Below are 21,286 nucleotides of genomic sequence, written 5' to 3' on the forward strand. Positions count from 1 at the left end.
TCATAAGCGAAGGTTCAAAGGGTAACACCTACCTATCGTATGCAAGATTCAACTGCTAAAATTTAATTGGAATTTTGTTGTTTCTGAGATCAATCTCCATTCATGTGGGGGATTGTTGGAAAATTAGTTAAAAAAATATGTGAATGAGATATCGAATCTCAAAGTTGGTTAGTTAGTTGTTTGATCTTGAAATTAAAAACTTGTAGTAAATTCAGTCATAATGGTTTTTGGTTATGAATTCTTTTTGAATTCATAACGGTTTCGTTGTTAATATGACTTCAACTATCGATTTAATTATGACTATTACAAGTGAATTAAATATTGATTTCATGATTGAGGTTAAATTGTGTGCTATAAAAGGGAGCCTTAAGTTCTTGCAAAAGAAGTAGAAAAACAACAAACACTTGCACATAACTAACTATACACACATTGTAGTTTCATTCTCTCAAACGCAACAAAGGTCTCCCCATTCAGTTATCTTTTAGGCAAATGTTTAAGTCCGACAGTACGCTTCTTCGGACCGGTGTACCCTGGGAACAGACGAAGAATATGTTTAAGGGAATTGTGTCAAACACAAGCCCGGTTCAACCTAATATCGGTTAGATCGTTTCAACTTTATCTTATTTTGATTATTTATTAGCAATCTGATTGTTACGTTTGTGATAACATGGTTAATTATTTTAGTTTCGTATACATATTTACCTACACGTCTCACACTCTCAAGTTTGTTTAACACACATGGCGGGGCACGGAAGAGCGAAAAGTAATACAACAGAAGACTATTAAGCACCGATCTAACAAGAGTCAAGTGTCCACCAAATGACACCGAACGTGCCTTCCAATCTTGAAAGGACCCGTTCATATACATTATAAACGATTCACAATAGTTGATTTCATTGCGAGGTATTTGACCTCTAAATGTTACATTTTATAAACATTGCATTCGTTTTTAAAAGACAAACTTTCTTTACATCGAAAGTTGACGACATGCATACCATTTCATAATACATCCAACTATAATTGACGTAATAATAATCTTGATGAACTCAACGACTTGAATGCAACGTCTTTTGAATTATACCATGAATGACTCCAAGTAGTATCTCTAAAAATGAGCAAATGCACAGCGGAAGATTTCTTTCATACCTGAGAATAAACATTCTTTAAAGTGTCAATCAAAAGGTTGGTGAGTTCATAGGTTTATCATAAACAATAAAATTTATCAATTTGATAGACCACAAGATTCAAATACAGTACACCTATCTCGTGTACGAAATTATTTTTCATAATGCTTAGCAGAGTAGGTTCGTATCCTTTTCTCCCCCGTAGGTTGCCTCGCGATTTTCAAATAACCGTACACATATCTCGTGCAAAAAAATAATACACATAATCTGTGTATAAAAATCATTCTCTCGATACTATAACATTCAATTTGATTTCATTGCTCAACATGGTAACCGACCTTAACATATAATGCGCATCAATAATATCCCCAAAACAGAACATCTCGTCTGTATAATATATAATCTTCGAAGTATTAAACACCACGCTCACTAGCTCTTCCGTCTAGTGAACATTCTGGCTGGGGGTGTTAAACCCGGTAGCTACCTTTAGGATTCGCGTGAATTAGGGCCATACCCGTTTCAAATTCTTAGGTTACCAAGCAATAATAATCAGGAAAAAAATATTCACAACAATTAGTAGCAATTATCACGTCCAACTAATTCAATAATAATTCACAGAACTTCTGTCTGCATAATAATTCATTTGAGGAATGTTTTGCTTGTGTCTATCTCGTCAAACATTTATAAAATCATCTCAGTCCAAAAATATAGATTTCAAAGGCATTTAATAAAGCAGTTGTAAAAACAGCGCATGTATTCTCAGTCCCAAAAATGTAAAGAGTAAAAAGGAGCAAATGAACTCACGATACGATATTTTGTAGTAAAAATATGCATACGATGGAACTGAACAATGCAGAGTTGGCCTCGGATTCACGAACCTATATTGATTATATATGTTAAGACATATAATGAGCATGTAATAGTAATCAAACTATTTTCTATATTAATTATATATCATATTACTTATAGTAATGTATTTGTCATTTCAAATATTGTATATATATATATATATATATATATATATATATATATATATATATATATATATATATATATATATGTTACATTAATATTATAAATATACGTATTTATTTTTATATGATGTTAATAATAATATTTATAATATCTGATTAAAATATATTTATTTCTTATATGTAACTTAATTAATATTATATAATAATAATATTATATAATAATAAATAATAACATTTTATTTTAAAAACAAAATAGTATGTAATATTTATATATAGTTACTATATATGTATTATATATATTTTTATATAAATAACTTTTGGTTTGTTAAAATAATGATTTTAATAATACTAAAATAGTGTTAATAATAATAATAATAATAATTAGATTTAATAATAATAATTAATTTTGACAATTATACTAATCATTTATTTGTAGTAATAATAATATTAATAATAATAATAATAATAATATAATAATAATAATAATAATAAATATTATAAAAAGAGACTACCTTCAAAACAAGCCTAAAAATAAATGCCATAGCACGGGCTCGAACCCAAGACCTCTCACTAACCCAACATAACCCCAACCAGCTGATCTAGTATGCTTTTCTTGATTCAATACCCAAAATAATTATATTATCCCGTTTTTCTCATCATCATTTGGTCCAATATAAATTGGATCTCAGTCCAATGACCCCAGAAGTATATGGCCCAATAACAAACATGGTACATGGTCCACCATATCATCTAACAATTCAGCCAGAATAAAAAAATAGAACGGCTGATGTGTGCAGCGGTGTATACGAAATATTATTATTGTTTATTACGAAATACGACGAAATTACACAAGTTTTATTTATTTATTTATGGGATATACCTAAACCTTGCTACAACACTATAGGCAGTGTACCTAATCGTAGAGTAGTGTAGTTTTTAGTAAGTCCAGTTCGTTCCACAGGGAGCAAGCTAAGTTTAACGCTATATTTTTAACAACTATATTTATATAAAATATATATAATTATATATAGTAATAATAATATATAAAAGGGGGTTTTACCGTTTAATGACCGGTTTGTCGATTTTAAATAAAGCGTAAAGATAAATGACGATAATATAAATGACAGAATTTAAATTGCGATAAAGTAAATTACAGTAATTAAAATGACAGTAAATAAAGGTATGATGAAATATGAAATAAAAGTATTATGCTTATTTAAACTTCCGTAATCATGATGTTTGACGTTTTGATTTTAATTAATTGTTACCCGGGTTAATTGTCCTTTGTCCTGGTTTATTTGATACCTATCTGGTTTTTGTCCATAATAGTCCATCGGTCATAATTATAAAATGCTCGTCAAATTAACCTTATTTCTAAAGTCAAATATTCCAACTAATTAGGGATTCGAACTGTAACAAGGTTTTAATACTTTGTTTAATGATTACACCAGGTTATCGACTTCGTATAATCTAAGGTTTTAATACTTTGTTAACAATTTCACCAATTACCCTTGTATGTAATCCAGCCCTATTTTAATAAGATATGAACATTAATTTACCCACTTGATCAGTTTGAATAATCAATTACCCAACCCGAATAATTAATTAAATGATCGTAAAAGATGTCATATAAACATCACTAAATAGGACATGCATAATCATTTAATAATTATTAGATTAACTAATTTGAAGATAGGTTCGACAGATTCCAATGAGTTGTCATTTGATTAGACAATACCCCCATCTATTAAGAGTTCATAGTCCAATGTCCACAAGTGTCGGTCTTTTGTCCAAACCTTAATTATGGTACAAAATCCAATAAACCCGTCTTAAATATTTAGTCCAACATCATGATTACTTCGGCTCAAATAAGCATAATAATAACTTAGTTACGAGACATTAATTTAAAAAGGAAGAACATAGCTTACAGTGGTGATTAATCGCGTAGCATTACACGGACAGAGTTCTGAATAATAACCAGTAAAATATTTCTTACAATAACCCAACTAAACCATAATTTATTATTAATCTTAAATTAAAATTATAATTATAATTATAAATATAAATATAAACTGAGAAAAGAAAAGAAAAAGGGTGTTGGATTCGGCAGAAGCTCGTGCCTTTTATAGGAGATTTCTGACTTTGGCTGCTCCGCGAGTGCGGTACTTTTGTGCCTTACAGCTCCGCGAGTGCGGAGCTTTGGATTCCAGCTCATTTACTTTTGGCCACTAGCTTTGTCGACATAATATTTATATATTTATATATATATAATTTATGTAATTATATATATATTATATTATATTCTTGTGCATAGTTGACTTGTAATTTTAGGTCCGTCGACTCGTACGTTGATGCTCTGTTCATGTCTCTGTTCCGGATTCTCGAACGTCCTTTCGTACGCTTAGATATCTTGTACTTTGCATTTTGCGGCTTGTACTCTTGTCATTTTTAGACGTTTCGCATCAATAAATTGAACCACTTGGATTGTAACTTGTACATTTGAGCTTTTTGGTCATTTGCGTCTTCAAATCGTCGTTTTTGTGTTTTGTCTTCGCATTTATTTATTTAAACGAATATTACATAAAAATAGAACAATTGCAACTAAAAGCTTTACATATTGGAAGGATATTACGCCTAAATATATGTTCATTTGAAGCACTATCAATGGCAGTCCCAAAAATTAAACCATCAATCTAATTCCACTAATTACGGTTATGTCTGATTACATAATCATCATCATATATCACATCGTCCCATTGCCCCAGACCCATCATCATCATTCATCTCATTCGATATCATTATATCGTTTTCTTCATCATCGTTATGATCATCGTAAGATCATCATTATCTTCAAATGTTTCCTCATAACCTAATTAATATCCCGTTATCATTACTCTCCACTATACTGTTATAGTTTTTTTTAAGTGGGTTTCGGTCGAGGATTCACAACGACAACTGCCGCAGCCCTAGTTAACTAATAGTAATAGTAGCTGTAGCTTTGATAAAAAAAATATATATAGCTGCAGTAGCAGCTTCCTGCGTGGCTGTGTTTGTGTCAAACGAATATAAGTAAGTAGAAACAATAATTAGCGGCTAGCAGTAGTTGTAAAGCACATTAATGGTGATGGTGTAATTTAATCGTGGGTTTCAAGGTATAAAGGTGGTGGAAAACGGCAGCCTTTTCAGTGGTGGAGGTTCTTGGCTATCGATCATAAAACATAAACAAAATAGAAATCTTGTAGCGGGTTTTTGTGATCTGGTTCGAAAACAGGTTTTGATGGGGTTTGGGTCTGACCAAAACAGAAATAGTCCAAGGATAGTAGCAAGTTTTTATGTGTATATAAGTTCACGAAAGGAAAATCAAAAAAAAAATTATATGATAGTGATGAGTTTTCATGTTCGGGAGTATAATGGCAACATAGATTGCACGAAATTAAGTGGGTTTTGATTGAAGGTGATGAGTAATTGAGCTTCGATAGAAAGAAATATGAAACGAAAAACGTAAGTGGTGGTGGTGGTGTTGGGTTGTTTGTTCCCGGCCCTAACCATAAAACTAAATGGGTTAGAAGGTGGTGATATAGTGGCGGTTTGAGAGTGGTGTTCGAAGGTGGCTCGACGGTGAGGGTGTTCTTGGGTGGTGATCGAAGGGTGATGGGTTTGTGCATCGAACAGGGAACAACAATTGTGCATGTGAGTTCTTGGTGGTTTTATTGTGGTTTGACGACAACAAGTAGTATGTTAAAGAGAAGCAATAGTTTGGTGGTTGATTGTGATCACTAAATAATGATATTGGTTAAAAGTAAACAACCAGGGATTGAGTATGGCAGAGATACGAAGATTATAGATGTGTTTTAGAGTTAATGATCAAAATTGAAACAATTCAAGTAGTATCGTGCAATAGGTAACAAACATGGATTAAATTAAAGAGGTGTTTTGGGTTGATAAATGTTTAAAGTAGAACAATAATGCAAGTGGCAGGGAGTAGTGGTAATGGTTGATCAAATCTCATGCAATGTGTATATAAATATCTATGTCATATATATAAATAAAGATGAGTTAGAGATAGTGGCTAATTTATACCATATATATAATACATCATGAAATAAAATAATAGGATGGATTACAAGAATGTGCACGAATAGATAGACAATGCTTTTGGAGATGATGGGGACTCAAAACAGAAAGGATACATAAAGGAAATATTATACTAATATTCAAACAAAAACAGTAAATATTAATAATAAATATGAATGATAGAGTGATTTGAAATCTAACAGAAAGTAAAGTAGGAATCTAAATTTTTGGTACGCATTCACGGATAGTTGATTGATATATATAATATAATAATAATTATAATAATATTTAAATATAAAACGTGTGATTAAGTTAGCCGTCATCTACTATTTCATTCACGGACTGAAATTCGTGTTCCGTTGATCAAGGATAAAAGTACACATAAAAATTCCAAAATTAAATATTTTTATTTATTTTAGTTATTATGGTATAAAATTGGTCATTAATTTAATAAATAAAAATTACATCAACTGTCCCTCTCGATTTTGGGTAAAATATAAAAAGTGCTAAAGTTTAATAACTAGATCCTAAATATATTTTTAGTAAGTCTAAAGTTTAAAGAACTCATTTTCGGATCACCGTTTATTTTAAAATCATATAAGTTCAAATTAAACTTCTCTAAATACTAATCAAAATGTCCAACGAGTATTACAATTATTAAATAATTATATTTGATATACTCTCTCTATATATATATATATAATATATATATATATATATATATATATATATATATATATATATATATATATATATATATATATATATATATATATATATATAGATTTATTTTAATAGCAATTTAATTATATCGTATATTATTTATATTTTCAGTTCTAACGATTAAATCGTATATTATTTTTTAGTTATTATATATATATATATATATGTGTGTATATATATATATACATATATTTATATTTTTATTTATATGTATACACATTTATTTACAATTAATGGTTCGTGATCGTCAGAGATAGTTGAAGGGTAATTGCATATATGAAACAGTTCAAAATTTTTGAGACTCAACATTACAGTCTTTGCTTATCGTATCAAAATCATATAAAGATCAAGTTTAAATTTGGTCGAAAATTTCTGGGTCGTCACAAATCTGAAAGTCGTTTCTCGAATTTATCTATAACTGGTTTCCAACTTTCAAATTTATTTAACTTAGCCCCAATTGGAAGACCAATATAAATAAATGGAAATGATCCCACCTTTCAACCATATGAGTTGGCCATCATCTCGACTTCATTTTTTTCCACACCTATCCAAAATAAATTACTCTTTTGGTAGTTCACTTTAAGACCCGAAGTTAACTCAAAACATTTGAGAAGTTTCATAAGGTTGCAGATATTTTCCTTACTCCAATTCCCAGAAAAGATCGTATCATCCCCCAAAAACATGTTGTATTTCACCGCGGCCTTTGCTAACGCATTTAGACCTTCTGCCGCAATGATAAAAAGAAAAGGGGAGAGGGGATCTCCTTGTCGAACATCTCTTTGCAACTTAAACTCATTCGTAGGTGAATCGTTTACAAGAACGGAGAAAGAGGCTGATTTGAGGTACGATAGAATCCATTTTCTCCATTTCAACCCGAATCCCATAAATTCCATGGCCTCCATTAAGAATTCCCAACTTAAATAATCAAACGCCTTCTCGAAGTCAACCTTAAAAATGAGACTTTTTTATGTTTTTGTTTCTAGTAGTCAAGAGTTTCGTTTGCAATTAACGCACCATCAAGAATATTTCTTTCTTTTAAATACGCACTTTGTCAAAATCAACAAGCTTCGGAACCACTTTCTTTAGTCTATTTGCTAACAATTTGGCCACAATTTTGTAATAGCTCCCAATTAAACTAATCGGTCGATATTCATTTAAGGACATTGGATCCGGAGTTTTTGGACAAGGGTGATATATGATGCATTGCAACCCTTGGAGATTTCACCCTTCTCCCAAAAAGATTGAATTCCTTTCGTAAGATCTTTTTTAATTATATTCCAGAATTTTTTGTAGAAACTTAAATTGAATCCATCGGGACACGGAGCTTTCGTGCCCGCACAATCTTTGATAGCTTCCCATATTTCAGCTTCATCAAAAGGGAGTTCTAGATTTTTGAAGCGACCTGTCCTAATCCATAAGGACGAATACAATAACATATGATTACATCGCGAGGTACTTGACCTCTATATGATACATTTTACAAACATTGCATTCGTTTTTAAAAGACAAACTTTCATTTCATCGAAAGTTAATGGCATGCATACCATTTCATAATATATCCAACTATAATTGACTTAATAATAATCTTGATGAACTCAACGACTCGAATGCAACGTCTTTTTGAAATATGTCATGAATAACTCCAAGTAATATCTCTAAAATAAGCAAATGCACAGCGAAAGATTTCTTTCATACCTGAGAATAAACATGCTTTAAAGTGTCAACCAAAAGGTTGGTGAGTTCATTAGTTTATCATAAATAATCATTTCATAATTTTAATAGACCACAAGATTTCATATTTCTATTTCTCAAAAACATCATGCATAAAAATCATTCATATGGATTGAACACCTGTTAACCGACATTAACAAGATACATATAGAATATCCCCATCATTCCGGGACACCCATCGGACATGATAATTTCGAAGTACTAAAGCATTCCAAATTCCAGAATGGGGCTTGTTGGGCCCGATAGATCTATCTTTAGGATTAACGTCAATTAGGGGTGCACTAATTCTCAAAATTAGTGATGTTCCCTAATTCTTAGATTACCAGGCTAAAAGGGGCATATTCGGCTTCGATCCATTCAACCATATAATGTAGTTTCGATTACTTGTGTCTATTATAAAGCATTTATAAAAACAGCGCACGTATTCTCAGTCTCAAAAATATATATTGCAAAAGCATTTAAAAAGAGAGCAAATGAAACTCACCAAAATGTATTTTGTAGTAAAAATATTCATACGACTGAACTGAACAATGCAGGGTTGGCCTCAGATTCGCGAACCTTTATCATTCATATATGTATTAAAACATATATTTGTAATCGCACAAATTTATATATATATTATTATTAATTGTTATTTTATTAATTTATATTTTAATAACTTAATTAGATATATTTATTTTTATATACTTTAAATAGATAATTAATATTTATTACAAAAAAATATTAATATAGTTATGTTTTATGTCATAAATATATTCTTATATAGAGAATATTTATTTGATGTTTTAATAATACTAATAATAATGATGATAAAATAATACTAGTTATACTAAAAATCATGATAATTCTAATAATACTAATAATAATAAAAATGATAATTTTAATCGTTTTAATAGTAATAATTATTTTAATCACCATGATACTTATTGATAATAATAATAATACCTTCATAGTTATATTATTTGTATAAAACTTTCAATTTATTCCTAATCTTAATCATCTTTCATACCTTTATCATATTGAATTCATATAGGTCACTATATCCATGCTTAAAATTGTTAATAAGTTTTTAACTATCTTTTATTTTATAAGCATAGCATATTAACTTTATATTTTATATCAAGTTCAGAATAATAATAATAATAATAATAATAATAATAATAATAATAATAATAATAATAATAATAATAATAATAATAATAATAATAATAATAATAATAATAATAGCAATAATAGGAGTAATAATAATAATAGCTACCTCTCAAGAAAAAGTCCCAAAAATAAATGCTTATGCCCAAGCTCGAACCCGAGACCTCTCGCTAAACGATCATGCTACCAAACCATTATTCCACTAGTCACTTTCTTGTATTATTTAACACGCTTAGTTAATTAACCCGTAAAGAAAATCGTTTCATTTTCTATATACTAAATTCATCATCTTATCATGTATCATTCCATCATACTTCTCGGCCCAATTTTCTTCAGCCTACCCAGTAATTTAATCTCGGCCCGATTAATCAATATCATGCTTAATGGATCTACAAGCCCAACTATAACTAGTTATATCTCGGCCCAAACAGATCTGTTGTTAAATAAAAAAAAAACTTTGTTGTGGCCTGGTTTCGATCATGTGACCTCTCGATCAATAAACACCCTCCCAACCACTAAACTGTTACATTATTCTTGTATTAACTTGCTTAATTAACTATTTATTATTTATGAAACTGTTCAATCATCATCAACAAGTAATCACCATCATTATCTCGATCATCATCTTCAATGATCATCATCTTCGATGATCATCATCTTCTGTTTTATCATCATCGTTAAATCATCATCAATATCGTTTTACCATCATCACTATTCATCATCCTCTTCGTTCATAATCATCTTCATCTTTTCGATCATAATCATAAATCTTTTCTTTATCATCATCATCCTAACATCACTGCATCGTCATTATCATTTCCATTGTTCATCATCACCTTCACTTCACTATTCATCACCATCTTTGTTGTTTTACCCGGAACAGAAACAGAAAAACGAAGCAGCAGCAAATTCGTTGGGGTTTGGGGTTCATGAACAGTGAACAGAAACAGAAAAAGGCAACTGTTTAAGCAGCCTTGGGACTGCCACATGTGGTGGTTCGAATGGTAGTTGTTGTCGTGGTTGATGGAGGAGATGACCGGAGGTGGCGGTGGTTGGTGATGAGTGCCGGAGGTGGTGCATGGTGGCGGTAAAAGCAATGTGCAGGAAGTGGTGTTATGTTCTTATTCTTATCAAACATATATGTTAGTTATATATACCGTAGATTTTAGGATTAAAATATATATAATATAATTTAACTTTAATAATAAATTATATATCAATTATTTGAACGTTCAAAGTACCAACAAAGTTAATATTTTGAATAGTGTAGCAGCCTTGAACTTGGAGTGTTATACTGACAGTTTGTCCCGGATGGCTATATCGTGTCCATTGCTAAACAGTTAACGTATAAAAGTGTTCATAAAAATCCCAAATTTTTAGATTAACTATATTTATTTATTTTGGTCATTATGGTATAAAATTCGATCCTTAATTTGTTAAATAAAAATTATATCAGCTGTCCCTCTCATTTATGGGTAAAATATAAAAAGTGTTAAAATTTAATAACTAGGTTCTAAATACATTTTTAGTAAGCCTAAAATTTATAGAACTCATTTTCGAATCACCGTTTATTTTAAAATCATATAAGTTTGATTTTAACTTGCTTAATATCAATCGAAACATCAAACAAATATTAAAATCATTTAATATTTATTTTTAATATACTTTATTTATATATAGAGATATATTTTAAATAATAATTATTATAATATCCTATTTTTATTTTATTAATTTTTAATAATAACAACATATAATACTTCAAATTATATTTCGAATTATTATTTATATATATACATACACATATCTATTTACAAATAGTTGTTCGTGAATCGTCGAGAACAGCCGAAGGTCAATTGAATATATGAAACAGTTCAAAATTTTTGAGACTCAACATTACAGACTCTGCTTATCGTGTCGAAATCATAATAAGATAAGGTTTAAATTTGTTCAAAAATTTTCGGGTCGTCACAGTACCTACCCGTTAAAGAAATTTTGTCCGAAATTTGATTGGGATGGTCATGGCTGACAATAAATATGTTTTCATGACGCATACGTGCTAGAAATTAGAGTTTTTATCATCAGTGAGTAATACGGATATAACAATTCGATTACGCGAAGAGTATACGTGAAGCTATCACAAAAGAGTGAAATGAGTAAATGAAGGTTCGACTTAACCGGTGACATAGTCACGGTTGATTTCCGGAAATCAAGGAATTTAGAGAAAATATTAGTAATAATATTTGATTCTTCGGTAATTAAGGAAATTAGAATCCTCTTTGGTTAAATGCGATGATCTGTCTCGATTGCTTTGTCTGATACTATAAATCCACCTCCTTCGTTTCCTTTATATTTTGAAGTTCCTTCCTTTTGTTTTCTTTTCCCGACTTTAAGTCAAGCGAATAATGGTCCAGAAGTTGTAGGTATCATGTTTCGAATGAACATGACTAACGTTATAAGAGAGAGATTGTAATAGCACGATCTTGATGGGTTAAGTTACCAGAATTCAAGAGATAAGATAGAACTATCAAGAAATTATGTTCTTGATATGTTTAGAGATTAGATAGAATGTAAAAGACGTGTAACATGGAACATGATGACGTTATGGTCTGTGAATCATCATCTCTCATTAGAAACTCGGCATGATTTACTGTAATATAATCACGTTGAGCAAGTGTCATTATATTATACTAACTCATGCTTCAGTTCCCAACACTACTTCAATAACATTCATATTTTAAGTTCGAATTTTTCAGAATTTAGAAACTGAAATAGTTTCCTTTCTGATGTAACACTGATATTGCGAAGAAATAAATGATTTCAGATAAGAATAGTTTTGAAAATATCTTCAGAAATATCGAGGATATTTATAATAAAAGATACGATGATATCTTAGAATTTCTAATATCGATGGATGATGGAGAAGATTTGTTCGTAAAGGTTTAGAGTTAGAAGCAAGGTATTCGTTAATGACTTCAGCAGATACTGAATCATTTGGATTCTTTGAAGGTAGGTTCAGTCTTTGTGATTTGTCCACAGCCTCCTTCATACTTTGCTCAATCCGTTTTCCAGTTCTCAAACTTATCTTTTTCTGAGCCTTGCCAATACACTATTCCTTATCACCAAATTTTTTACTGTGAAGGTCATTTACGGTTGTCTACAGTTTCTGTTGCTTCATTCAGCTTTTTCAACATTCAGTGTATTATTTCGTAGACTAGGTGCTTTTCAGAATTTCAGAATGGAAGATCATAATTCTAAGAGATAAATGTTATATGTATACATATAACTGTTAATGTAGACATGCTGCGAGGTTCGAAATACTGATTGCTAATTCCCGGTAATTGATGTGGTAATTCTCGTTATAAGATGTGGATGAGTATATGAATAGGTTTCAATGAATATAATGATTCTTCGGAAAGTCAGAGATCAATGAAGTTGCTGATAAGTTTACTGCTAATATGGTGGAATATAAACGGTTTCCCGGTAACGATGATAAAAGGCAAACTTATATATCAAGGTTATAATAAGGTTAATCCGAATGAAAAGTCGAAGTTGACTTGCTGGAGCTGTGACAAAATTGGCTAATTTGGAGAGAGATTGTAAAGTTATTTTCGGTAATAACAACGCCAAAGGAGCTAGCACAGATACGTGTTAAACGTTTACTCAGGTTCCGAGTGTTTTTCAGGTGCATAACTATATGCATAAATCTTTCCTTCCGTAGATGAAGTGCGGTTGGTTTATCCTCTCGATTGAGGTGTTTTCAAGAATCATGAAAGATTTGAACACAAATTGTAATCGTCAAAATACAAATGAGGTTTAAGATGAAATCAAGTGGCAAACTTGAAGAATTGTTTAGTTTCATATGTTATAATCAATATTTTAATTTATTTTAATTGTCCAATGTTGGTAGTCCTCAGTTGATAGTCCACAGTTAGCAATTCAATAATTCATATATAGTTTAATATATAATATTCGAATTAATTAATACGTATCGTGACCCGTGTACATGTCTCAGACTCGATCACAACTCAAAGTATATATATTATTGTAGAATCAACCTCAACCCTGTATAGCGAACTCGAGTATTACAACATATAGAGTGTCTATGGTTATTCCAAATAATATATATAGATGCGTCGATATGATATGTTAAAACCTTGTATACGTGTCCCGATATTTAAAGTGCGTAAAATAAATAACAGAATTTAAATGACGATAAATAAAATTGTGATAAATAAAAATGTAATCAGTTAGCTAGGAACAGTTAGCTAGGAATTGTTAGCGTGGATTCTTAACAGAATTTCTCATAGTTAATTTGTTTGTTTCTAACAAATTTTATTTTTGTCCAATATTTTCTTCATTATGCCACTTGTTGGATTCTGATAGGTCAAAATCCAAATATGAAATTGAATGAGAATAGTTATTCTGCGGTGAACGGATACGTATATCTGTGGATGTAAGTAGGATAGTGAATGACTGTTGAATCAGATTCGAAGAATGTACAGTGTACTTATTAATGCGAAATCTAAATATTCCTCGGGTATTACCTACCCGTTAAAATATTTTTACCATTAACAGTTTGTACAAAAGAATTTTTAATTACGATCTTAATGAAAACATATATACATATATATATATATTTTCTTCAGATGAAATCATGAATTTAATGAATTAATGTGATATTAATCTTATTTGATTTACCGTTAGAACTAGAATACATAATCTCTAAAACATTAGAGATTACATAATCGCCATGTAGAACGAAGATAAATGATGTAGAACGATACGTAGCACGATGATTATAATCGAGGTACAGAATGAGATGTTGAGGCATGGATTGTTGATGGTACTGGTACTGTTACTGATGGTACTGTTGATGCCGGTGATGTTGCTGAATCTGGTAAATTTTGCACCATATTCTCCAAATTAATTACTCTAGCGCGAAGTTTGTTGACTTCTTCTATTATTCCGGGATGATTGTCGGTCGGAACAAGCGGATGAATAAGGTTTAGAATTTTAGATAGAATATAATCGTGTTGAGCTACTCTGGAATTGAGGGTGAAAATGGTGTTTCGGACTGATTAGCCGGTAAGTGTTTCAGGTTCATCGCCAAGAGAGAAATTTGATTGGTGGAAAGGAATTGCCTTCTTCTCGTTTCCATTGATTAAGTCGACTACGAACTCATTAGATGAATTGGGGATGGCTGATTGGTTGATTCATTCTGGTGACGCTGCTTCCGGAGCTTATATGAACATCCATGTCGGAATAGCTGTCGGGTTCCAAAGAACTTGAACTAGTGACGAGTTCCATTTCATACGATTAGATAAAGGGTTTTTCAATATGAAATGATTTTCGGATATCAGATGATATTCTAATTACATAGAATACCTATACAGAGTACAAAAGATCCCGTAGGTTACAGAGGGAATTATGGAAACGTGTCAGATAAAGTCTACAGTAACAAATTCGCTAAGATATGGATTAGCAGATACGTTAAGATATGAATTTGTCTATACACTATTCATGCAATCAATGCAGTAAGATGTGTCTAGACTAAGAATGATAAGTATGTAATTTCCTAAGGATGATAAGCAAATGATTTTCGACTAGAAATGATAAGCAAAACTTTTGACATGCAGACTCGGTCGAAGTCCAGACTCACTAATGCATCCTAACGACTATCAGTTAGACACACTAATGCAGACCTGGTTTGCTAAGACCACCACTCTAATACCACATGAAGCGACCCGTCCTAATCCATAAGGACGAATACAATAACATATGATTACATCGCGAGGTACTTGACCTCTATATGATACATTTTACAAACATTGCATTCGTTTTTAAAAGATAAACTTTCATTTCATCGAAAGTTAACGGCATGCATACCATTTCATAATATATCCAACTATAATTGACTTAATAATAATCTTAATGAACTCAATGACTCGAATGCAACGTCTTTTTGAAATATGTCATGAATGACTCCAAGTAATATCTCTAAAATGAGCAAATGCACAGCGAAAGATTTCTTTCATACTTGAGAATAAATATGCTTTAAAGTGTCAACCAAAAGGTTGGTGAGTTCATTAGTTTATCATAAATAATCATTTCATAATTTTAATAGACCACAAGATTTCATATTTCCATTTCTCATAAACATCATGCATAAAAATCATTCATATGGATTGAACACCTGGTAACCGACATTAACAAGATGCATATAGAATATCCCCATCATTCCAGGACACCCATCGGACATGATAATTTCGAAGTACTAAAGCATTCCAAATTCCAGAATGGGGCTTGTTGGGCCCGATAGATCTATCTTTAGGATTCGCGTCAATTAGGGGTGCACTAATTCTCAAAATTAGTGATGTTCCCTAATTCTTAGATTACCAGGCTAAAAGAGGCATATTCGGCATCGATCCATTCAACCATATAATGTAGTTTCGATTACTTGTGTCTATTTCGTAAAGCATTTATAAAAACAGCGCATGTATTCTCAGTCCCAAAAATATATATATTGCAAAAGCATTTAAAAAGGGAGCAAATGAAACTCACCATAATGTATTTTGTAGTAAAAATATTCATACGACTGAACTGAACAATGCAGGGTTGGCCTCGGATTCACGAACCTATATCATTCATATATGTATTAAAACATATATTTGTAATCGCACAAATTTATATATATATATATATATATATATATATATATATATATATATATATATATATATATATATTAATTGTTATTTTATTAATTTATATTTTAATAACTTAATTAGATATATTTATTTTTATATACTTTAAATAGATAATTAATATTTATTACAAAAAAAAATATTAATATAGTTATGTTTTATGTCATAAATATATTCTTATATAGAGAATATTTATTTGATGTTTTAATAATACTAATAATAATGATGATAAAATATTACTAGTTATACTAAAAATCATGATAATTCTAATAATACTAATAATGATAATTTTAATAATAGTGATACTAATAATGTTCTTATTGATATTACTAATACTAATGTTAATAATAATAATAATCATGTTAGTACTAATGAAAATAATAATAATAAAAATGATAATTTTAATAGTTTTAATAGTAATAATTATTTTAATCACCATGATACTTATTGATAATAATAATAATACCTTCATAGTTATATTATTTGTATAAAACTTTCATTTTATTCCTAATCTTAATCATCTTTCATACCTTTATCATATCGAATTCATATAGGTCACTATATCCATGCTTAAAATTGTTAATAAGTTTTTAACTATCTTTTATTTTATAAGCATAGCATATTAACTTTATATTTTATATCAAGTTCATAATAATAATAATAATAATAATAATAATAATAATAATAATAATAATAATAATAATAATAATAATAATAATAATATTATTATTATAATAATAATAATAATAATAATAATAATAATAATAATAATAATAGGAGTAATAATAATAATAGCTACCTCTCAAGAAAAAGTCCCAAAAATAAATGCTTATGCCCAAGCTCGAACCCGAGACCTCTCGCTAAACGATCATGCTACCAAACCATTGTTCCACTAGTCACTTTCTTGTAATATTTAACACGCTTAGTTAATTAACCCGTAAAGAAAATTGTTTCATTTTCTATATCCTAAATTCATCATCTTATCATGTATCATTCCATCATACTTCTCGGCCCAATTTTCTTCAGCCCACCCAGTAATTTAATCTCGGCCCGACCAATTAGTATCATGCTTAATAGATCTACAAGCCCAACTATAACTAGTTATATCTCGGCCCAAACAGATCTGTTGTTAAATAAATAAAAAACTTTGATGTGGCCTGGTTTCGATCCTGTGACCTCTCGATCAATAAACACCCTCCCAACCACTAAACGGTTACATTATTCTTGTATTAACTTGCTTAATTAACTATTTATTATTTATGAAACTGTTCAATCATAATCAACAAGAAATCACCATCATTATCTCGATCATCATCTTCGATGATCATCATCTTCTGTTTTATCATCATCGTTAAATCATCATCAATATCGTGTTACCATCATCACTATTCATCATCCTCTTCGTTCATAATCATCTTCATCTTTTCGATCATAATCATAAATCTTTTCTTTATCATCATCATGAATCCCATCATAATTATAATCATCGTGACCATCATCATCCTAACATCACTGCATCGTCATTATCATTTCCATTGTTCATCATCACCTTCACTTCACTATTCATCGCCATTTTTGTTGTTTTACCCGGAACAGAAACAGAAAAACGAAGCAGCAACAAATTCGTTGGGGTTTGGGGTTCATGAACAGTGAACAGAAACAGAAAAAAGGCAACGGTTTAAGCAGCCTTGGGACTGCCACATGTGGTGGTTCGAATGGTAGTTGTTGTCGTGGTTGATGGAGGAGATGACCGGAGGTGGCGGTGGTTGGTGATGAGTGCCGGAGGTAGTGCATGGTGGCGGTAAAAGCAATGTGCAGGAAGTGGTGTTATGTTCTTATTCTTATCAAACATATATGTTAGTTATATATACCGTAGATTTTAGGATTAAAATATATATAATATAATTTAACTTTAATAATAAATTATATATCAATTATTTGAACGTGCAAAGTACCAACAAAGTTACTATTCTGAATAGTGTAGCAGCCTTGAACTTGGAGTGTTATACTGACAGTTTGTCCCGGATGGCTATATCGTGTCCATTGCTAAACAGTTAACGTATAAAAGTGCTCCTAAAAATCCCAAATTTTTAGATTAACTATATTTATTTATTTTGGTCATTATGGTATAAAATTCGATCCTTAATTTATTAAATAAAAATTACATCAGCTGTCCCTATCATTTATGGGTAAAATATAAAAAGTGTTTTAATAACTAGGTTCTAAATACATTTTTAGTAAGCCTAAAATTTATAGAATTCATTTTCGAATCACCGTTTATTTTAAAATCATATAAGTTTGATTTTAACTTGCTTAATATCAATCGAAACATCAAACGAATATTAAAATCATTTAATATTTATTTTTAATATACTTTATTTATATATAGAGATATATTTTAAATAATAATTATCATAATATCCTATTTTTATTTTATTAATTTTTAATAACAACAACATATAATACTTCAAATTATATTTCGAATTATTATTTATATATACATACACATATCTATTTACAAATAGTTATTCGTGAATCGTCGAGAACAGCCGAAGGTCAATTAAATATATGAAACAGTTCAAAATTTTTGAGACTCAACATTACAGACTTTGCTTATCGTGTCGAAATCATAATAAGATAAGGTTTAAATTTGTTCGAAAATTTCCGGGTCGTCATAATTTTTAGCTTCAAACTCAGTAAGTTTCGAAGCATCAGAAGCTGCAGAACTGGACTGATGTGTGTTGCCCAGGTCAGGCCCAGCAGACTGTGCAGGCCCAGCCGACTGTGCAGGCCCAACTGACTGTGCAGGCCCATCAGATTGTGCAGGCCCAACAGCCTGTTCAGGCCCAGCAGACCCGATCCAATCCACCATTTGAGGCATGTTGACGTTTTTTTTTTCCACCAAAATCTGCATAAAATGCTTACGGGTCGCTTCTTTTACCTCAGTCGAATTTTCATTCCACGCACCATTAATGTTGAGACCATGAATGTTACATTTGTTATACCTCCTTTTAATAGACTCATGGAAAAATTTTGAGTTCTCGTCCCCTTCTAATATCCAACGATTCTTAGCTTTTTGCTTCAGCATATTGCATTTTATTTTTCCTTTTTCCAACCAACTTTTCCTACTTTCCATCCATTCCTTTCTTTCAACATCTTTTAGAGGCTCCAATTCCGCACGCTTTTCCCAATCATCCACTTTTTCTTTGAGGTTATTAATTTCACTATCTAGATTACCAAAAGTATTAGCACTCCAATCCCTAAGTGCATATTTCACATTTTTCAACTGGTCTCTAAACTTACAATCTTTCCTTGTACTAGTAACGGGTTTATTCCATGAATCTTGAATAATTACCTCCACCCCATCTTTATTGAACAACTCATTAAATACCATGAAAGGTTTCGGACCGAAGTCAATGATTTTATCCCTTAAGATAAGAGGACAATGATCCGACTCGTTTCTGTCTAATGGAACCACCGAAAGATCTTTCCAAAGATTAATAAATTTATCGGAGACAAGAAATCTATCGAGTTTACTAAACTTACAACCATCATCACTTATTCGCGTAAATTTCCTACCATTGATTGGAATTTCTATCAAGTTGTTCCAAGCGATGAATTCATTGATCCGGGTTGCCCTTCTTTTATGAAAAACACAATTCAACCTATCTGAGCTATCTCTCACTGCGTTGAAGTCCCCACAAAGCACCCATGCCGTTTCAACACCCTCCATGATTTTATCTAAAGAACTCCACATAATTTTATTTTTCGTATCATTGTGATGACCATATACATTAACAATAATCGAATCTTGCCCCAACCAATCCATTTACCCCGAATAACCAAAATACAATCACAACATAGAGTACCCGTTGCCAAAAAGCTTTTAGTGTTCCAAACCAATAGCATAACCCCCCCCCCCCCCCCCCCCCCCCCGATTTCCCAACAACATCTTTTTGTACATAACCAACATCATTATTACCCTAAAAAGAAAAAAACCAACGGTCAGAAAGTTGTTTACATCGCGTTTCTTACAAAGCAATTACATCCGGTTTCTCATTAAAACACATATTTTTAACCACCCGAATTTCCCTTGTATCCCGAACCCTCGAACATTCAAGGTGAAAATCTTCATAAAGAAACAAAAATAAACGATGGAGTGAAACAATAGCCTACTGGGGGTTGAGGTTCATCCATCTCAACCCGATTTGTTTGCCAAAATCATTAATCTCTTCACTATTGATCGAATGTTGCTGCGATTTGTCTCTTCCACTTGACACCTTTGATTTCGACGATTGATTCTTGGCTCTAGGTTTAGTACCGCACGTTTTGCACTTACCAAAATCGTCTACATAATACCCTTTTTGGACATGTTTTTCATTCTCATGATTCTCGAGGATGCTCTACAATTACCAATAGATTTCAAGTAGAAGTTGTTGCAGAATGTTACCTCCATTGATTCTGAACCCCTTCGTGACTTAGATCCCTTTACTGAACTGCTTTGCCCAATCTTCGATCTAGGAGGCCTATCCTGGTTAAGTATCAATTGATTATTAATAGAATCATTCTCCAAGTCTTGTGACAAATGCATAGAGTTGTTTTACCCCACTGATACCACCCAATTACCCCTTTAAATGGGCTACCATATTATTTAGCCCAATGTCATATTGATTGTTTTCACCTGTGGGCCCACACGCATATTTATTTCCAGCCGAATTAATTTTTGGGGAACACGAACAATCTTTCTTGGAATTAGGTTTAGGGATATTATTACTCATAGTTTCAGCCACACACTCCTCGAGTTCTT

General features: G+C 31.0%; 2 protein-coding genes across 2 annotated transcripts; both read right to left on the bottom strand.

Annotated features, from left to right (window-relative positions):
* Positions 1-7,392: 7,392 nt before the first annotated feature.
* LOC139890355 (uncharacterized mitochondrial protein AtMg01250-like) lies at positions 7,393-7,797 on the bottom strand. Its single transcript, XM_071873244.1, has one exon. The coding sequence runs from the start codon at positions 7,795-7,797 to the stop codon at positions 7,393-7,395; it is 405 nt and encodes a 134-aa protein (XP_071729345.1).
* Positions 7,798-8,049: 252 nt separating this feature from the next.
* Positions 8,050-20,212, bottom strand: LOC139890356 (uncharacterized). The gene is made up of 2 exons (XM_071873245.1): positions 19,173-20,212; positions 8,050-8,302 (listed from the first exon to the last, which is right to left on the bottom strand). Exons 1-2 carry the CDS (start codon positions 20,210-20,212, stop codon positions 8,050-8,052), a joined length of 1,293 nt encoding a protein of 430 aa, XP_071729346.1.
* Positions 20,213-21,286: the final 1,074 nt, after the last annotated feature.

This window comes from Rutidosis leptorrhynchoides, chromosome 2 (genome assembly GCF_046630445.1).
Source record: "Rutidosis leptorrhynchoides isolate AG116_Rl617_1_P2 chromosome 2, CSIRO_AGI_Rlap_v1, whole genome shotgun sequence".
Lineage (NCBI taxonomy): Eukaryota > Viridiplantae > Streptophyta > Magnoliopsida > Asterales > Asteraceae > Rutidosis > Rutidosis leptorrhynchoides.

What these genes read in the sequence shown, in the direction of transcription:
- LOC139890355 (XM_071873244.1), bottom strand. Translation starts at nt 7,797, where the DNA reads ATGGAGGCCATGGAATTTATGGGATTCGGGTTGAAATGGAGAAAATGG.
- LOC139890356 (XM_071873245.1), bottom strand. Translation starts at nt 20,212, where the DNA reads ATGGAGGGTGTTGAAACGGCATGGGTGCTTTGTGGGGACTTCAACGCA. An exon ending in GATGCTTCGAAACTTACTGA is followed by an intron (nt 8,303 to 19,172) that starts GTTTGAAGCTAA and finishes CTTATGGATTAG; the next exon opens with GACAGGTCGCTTCAAAAATC.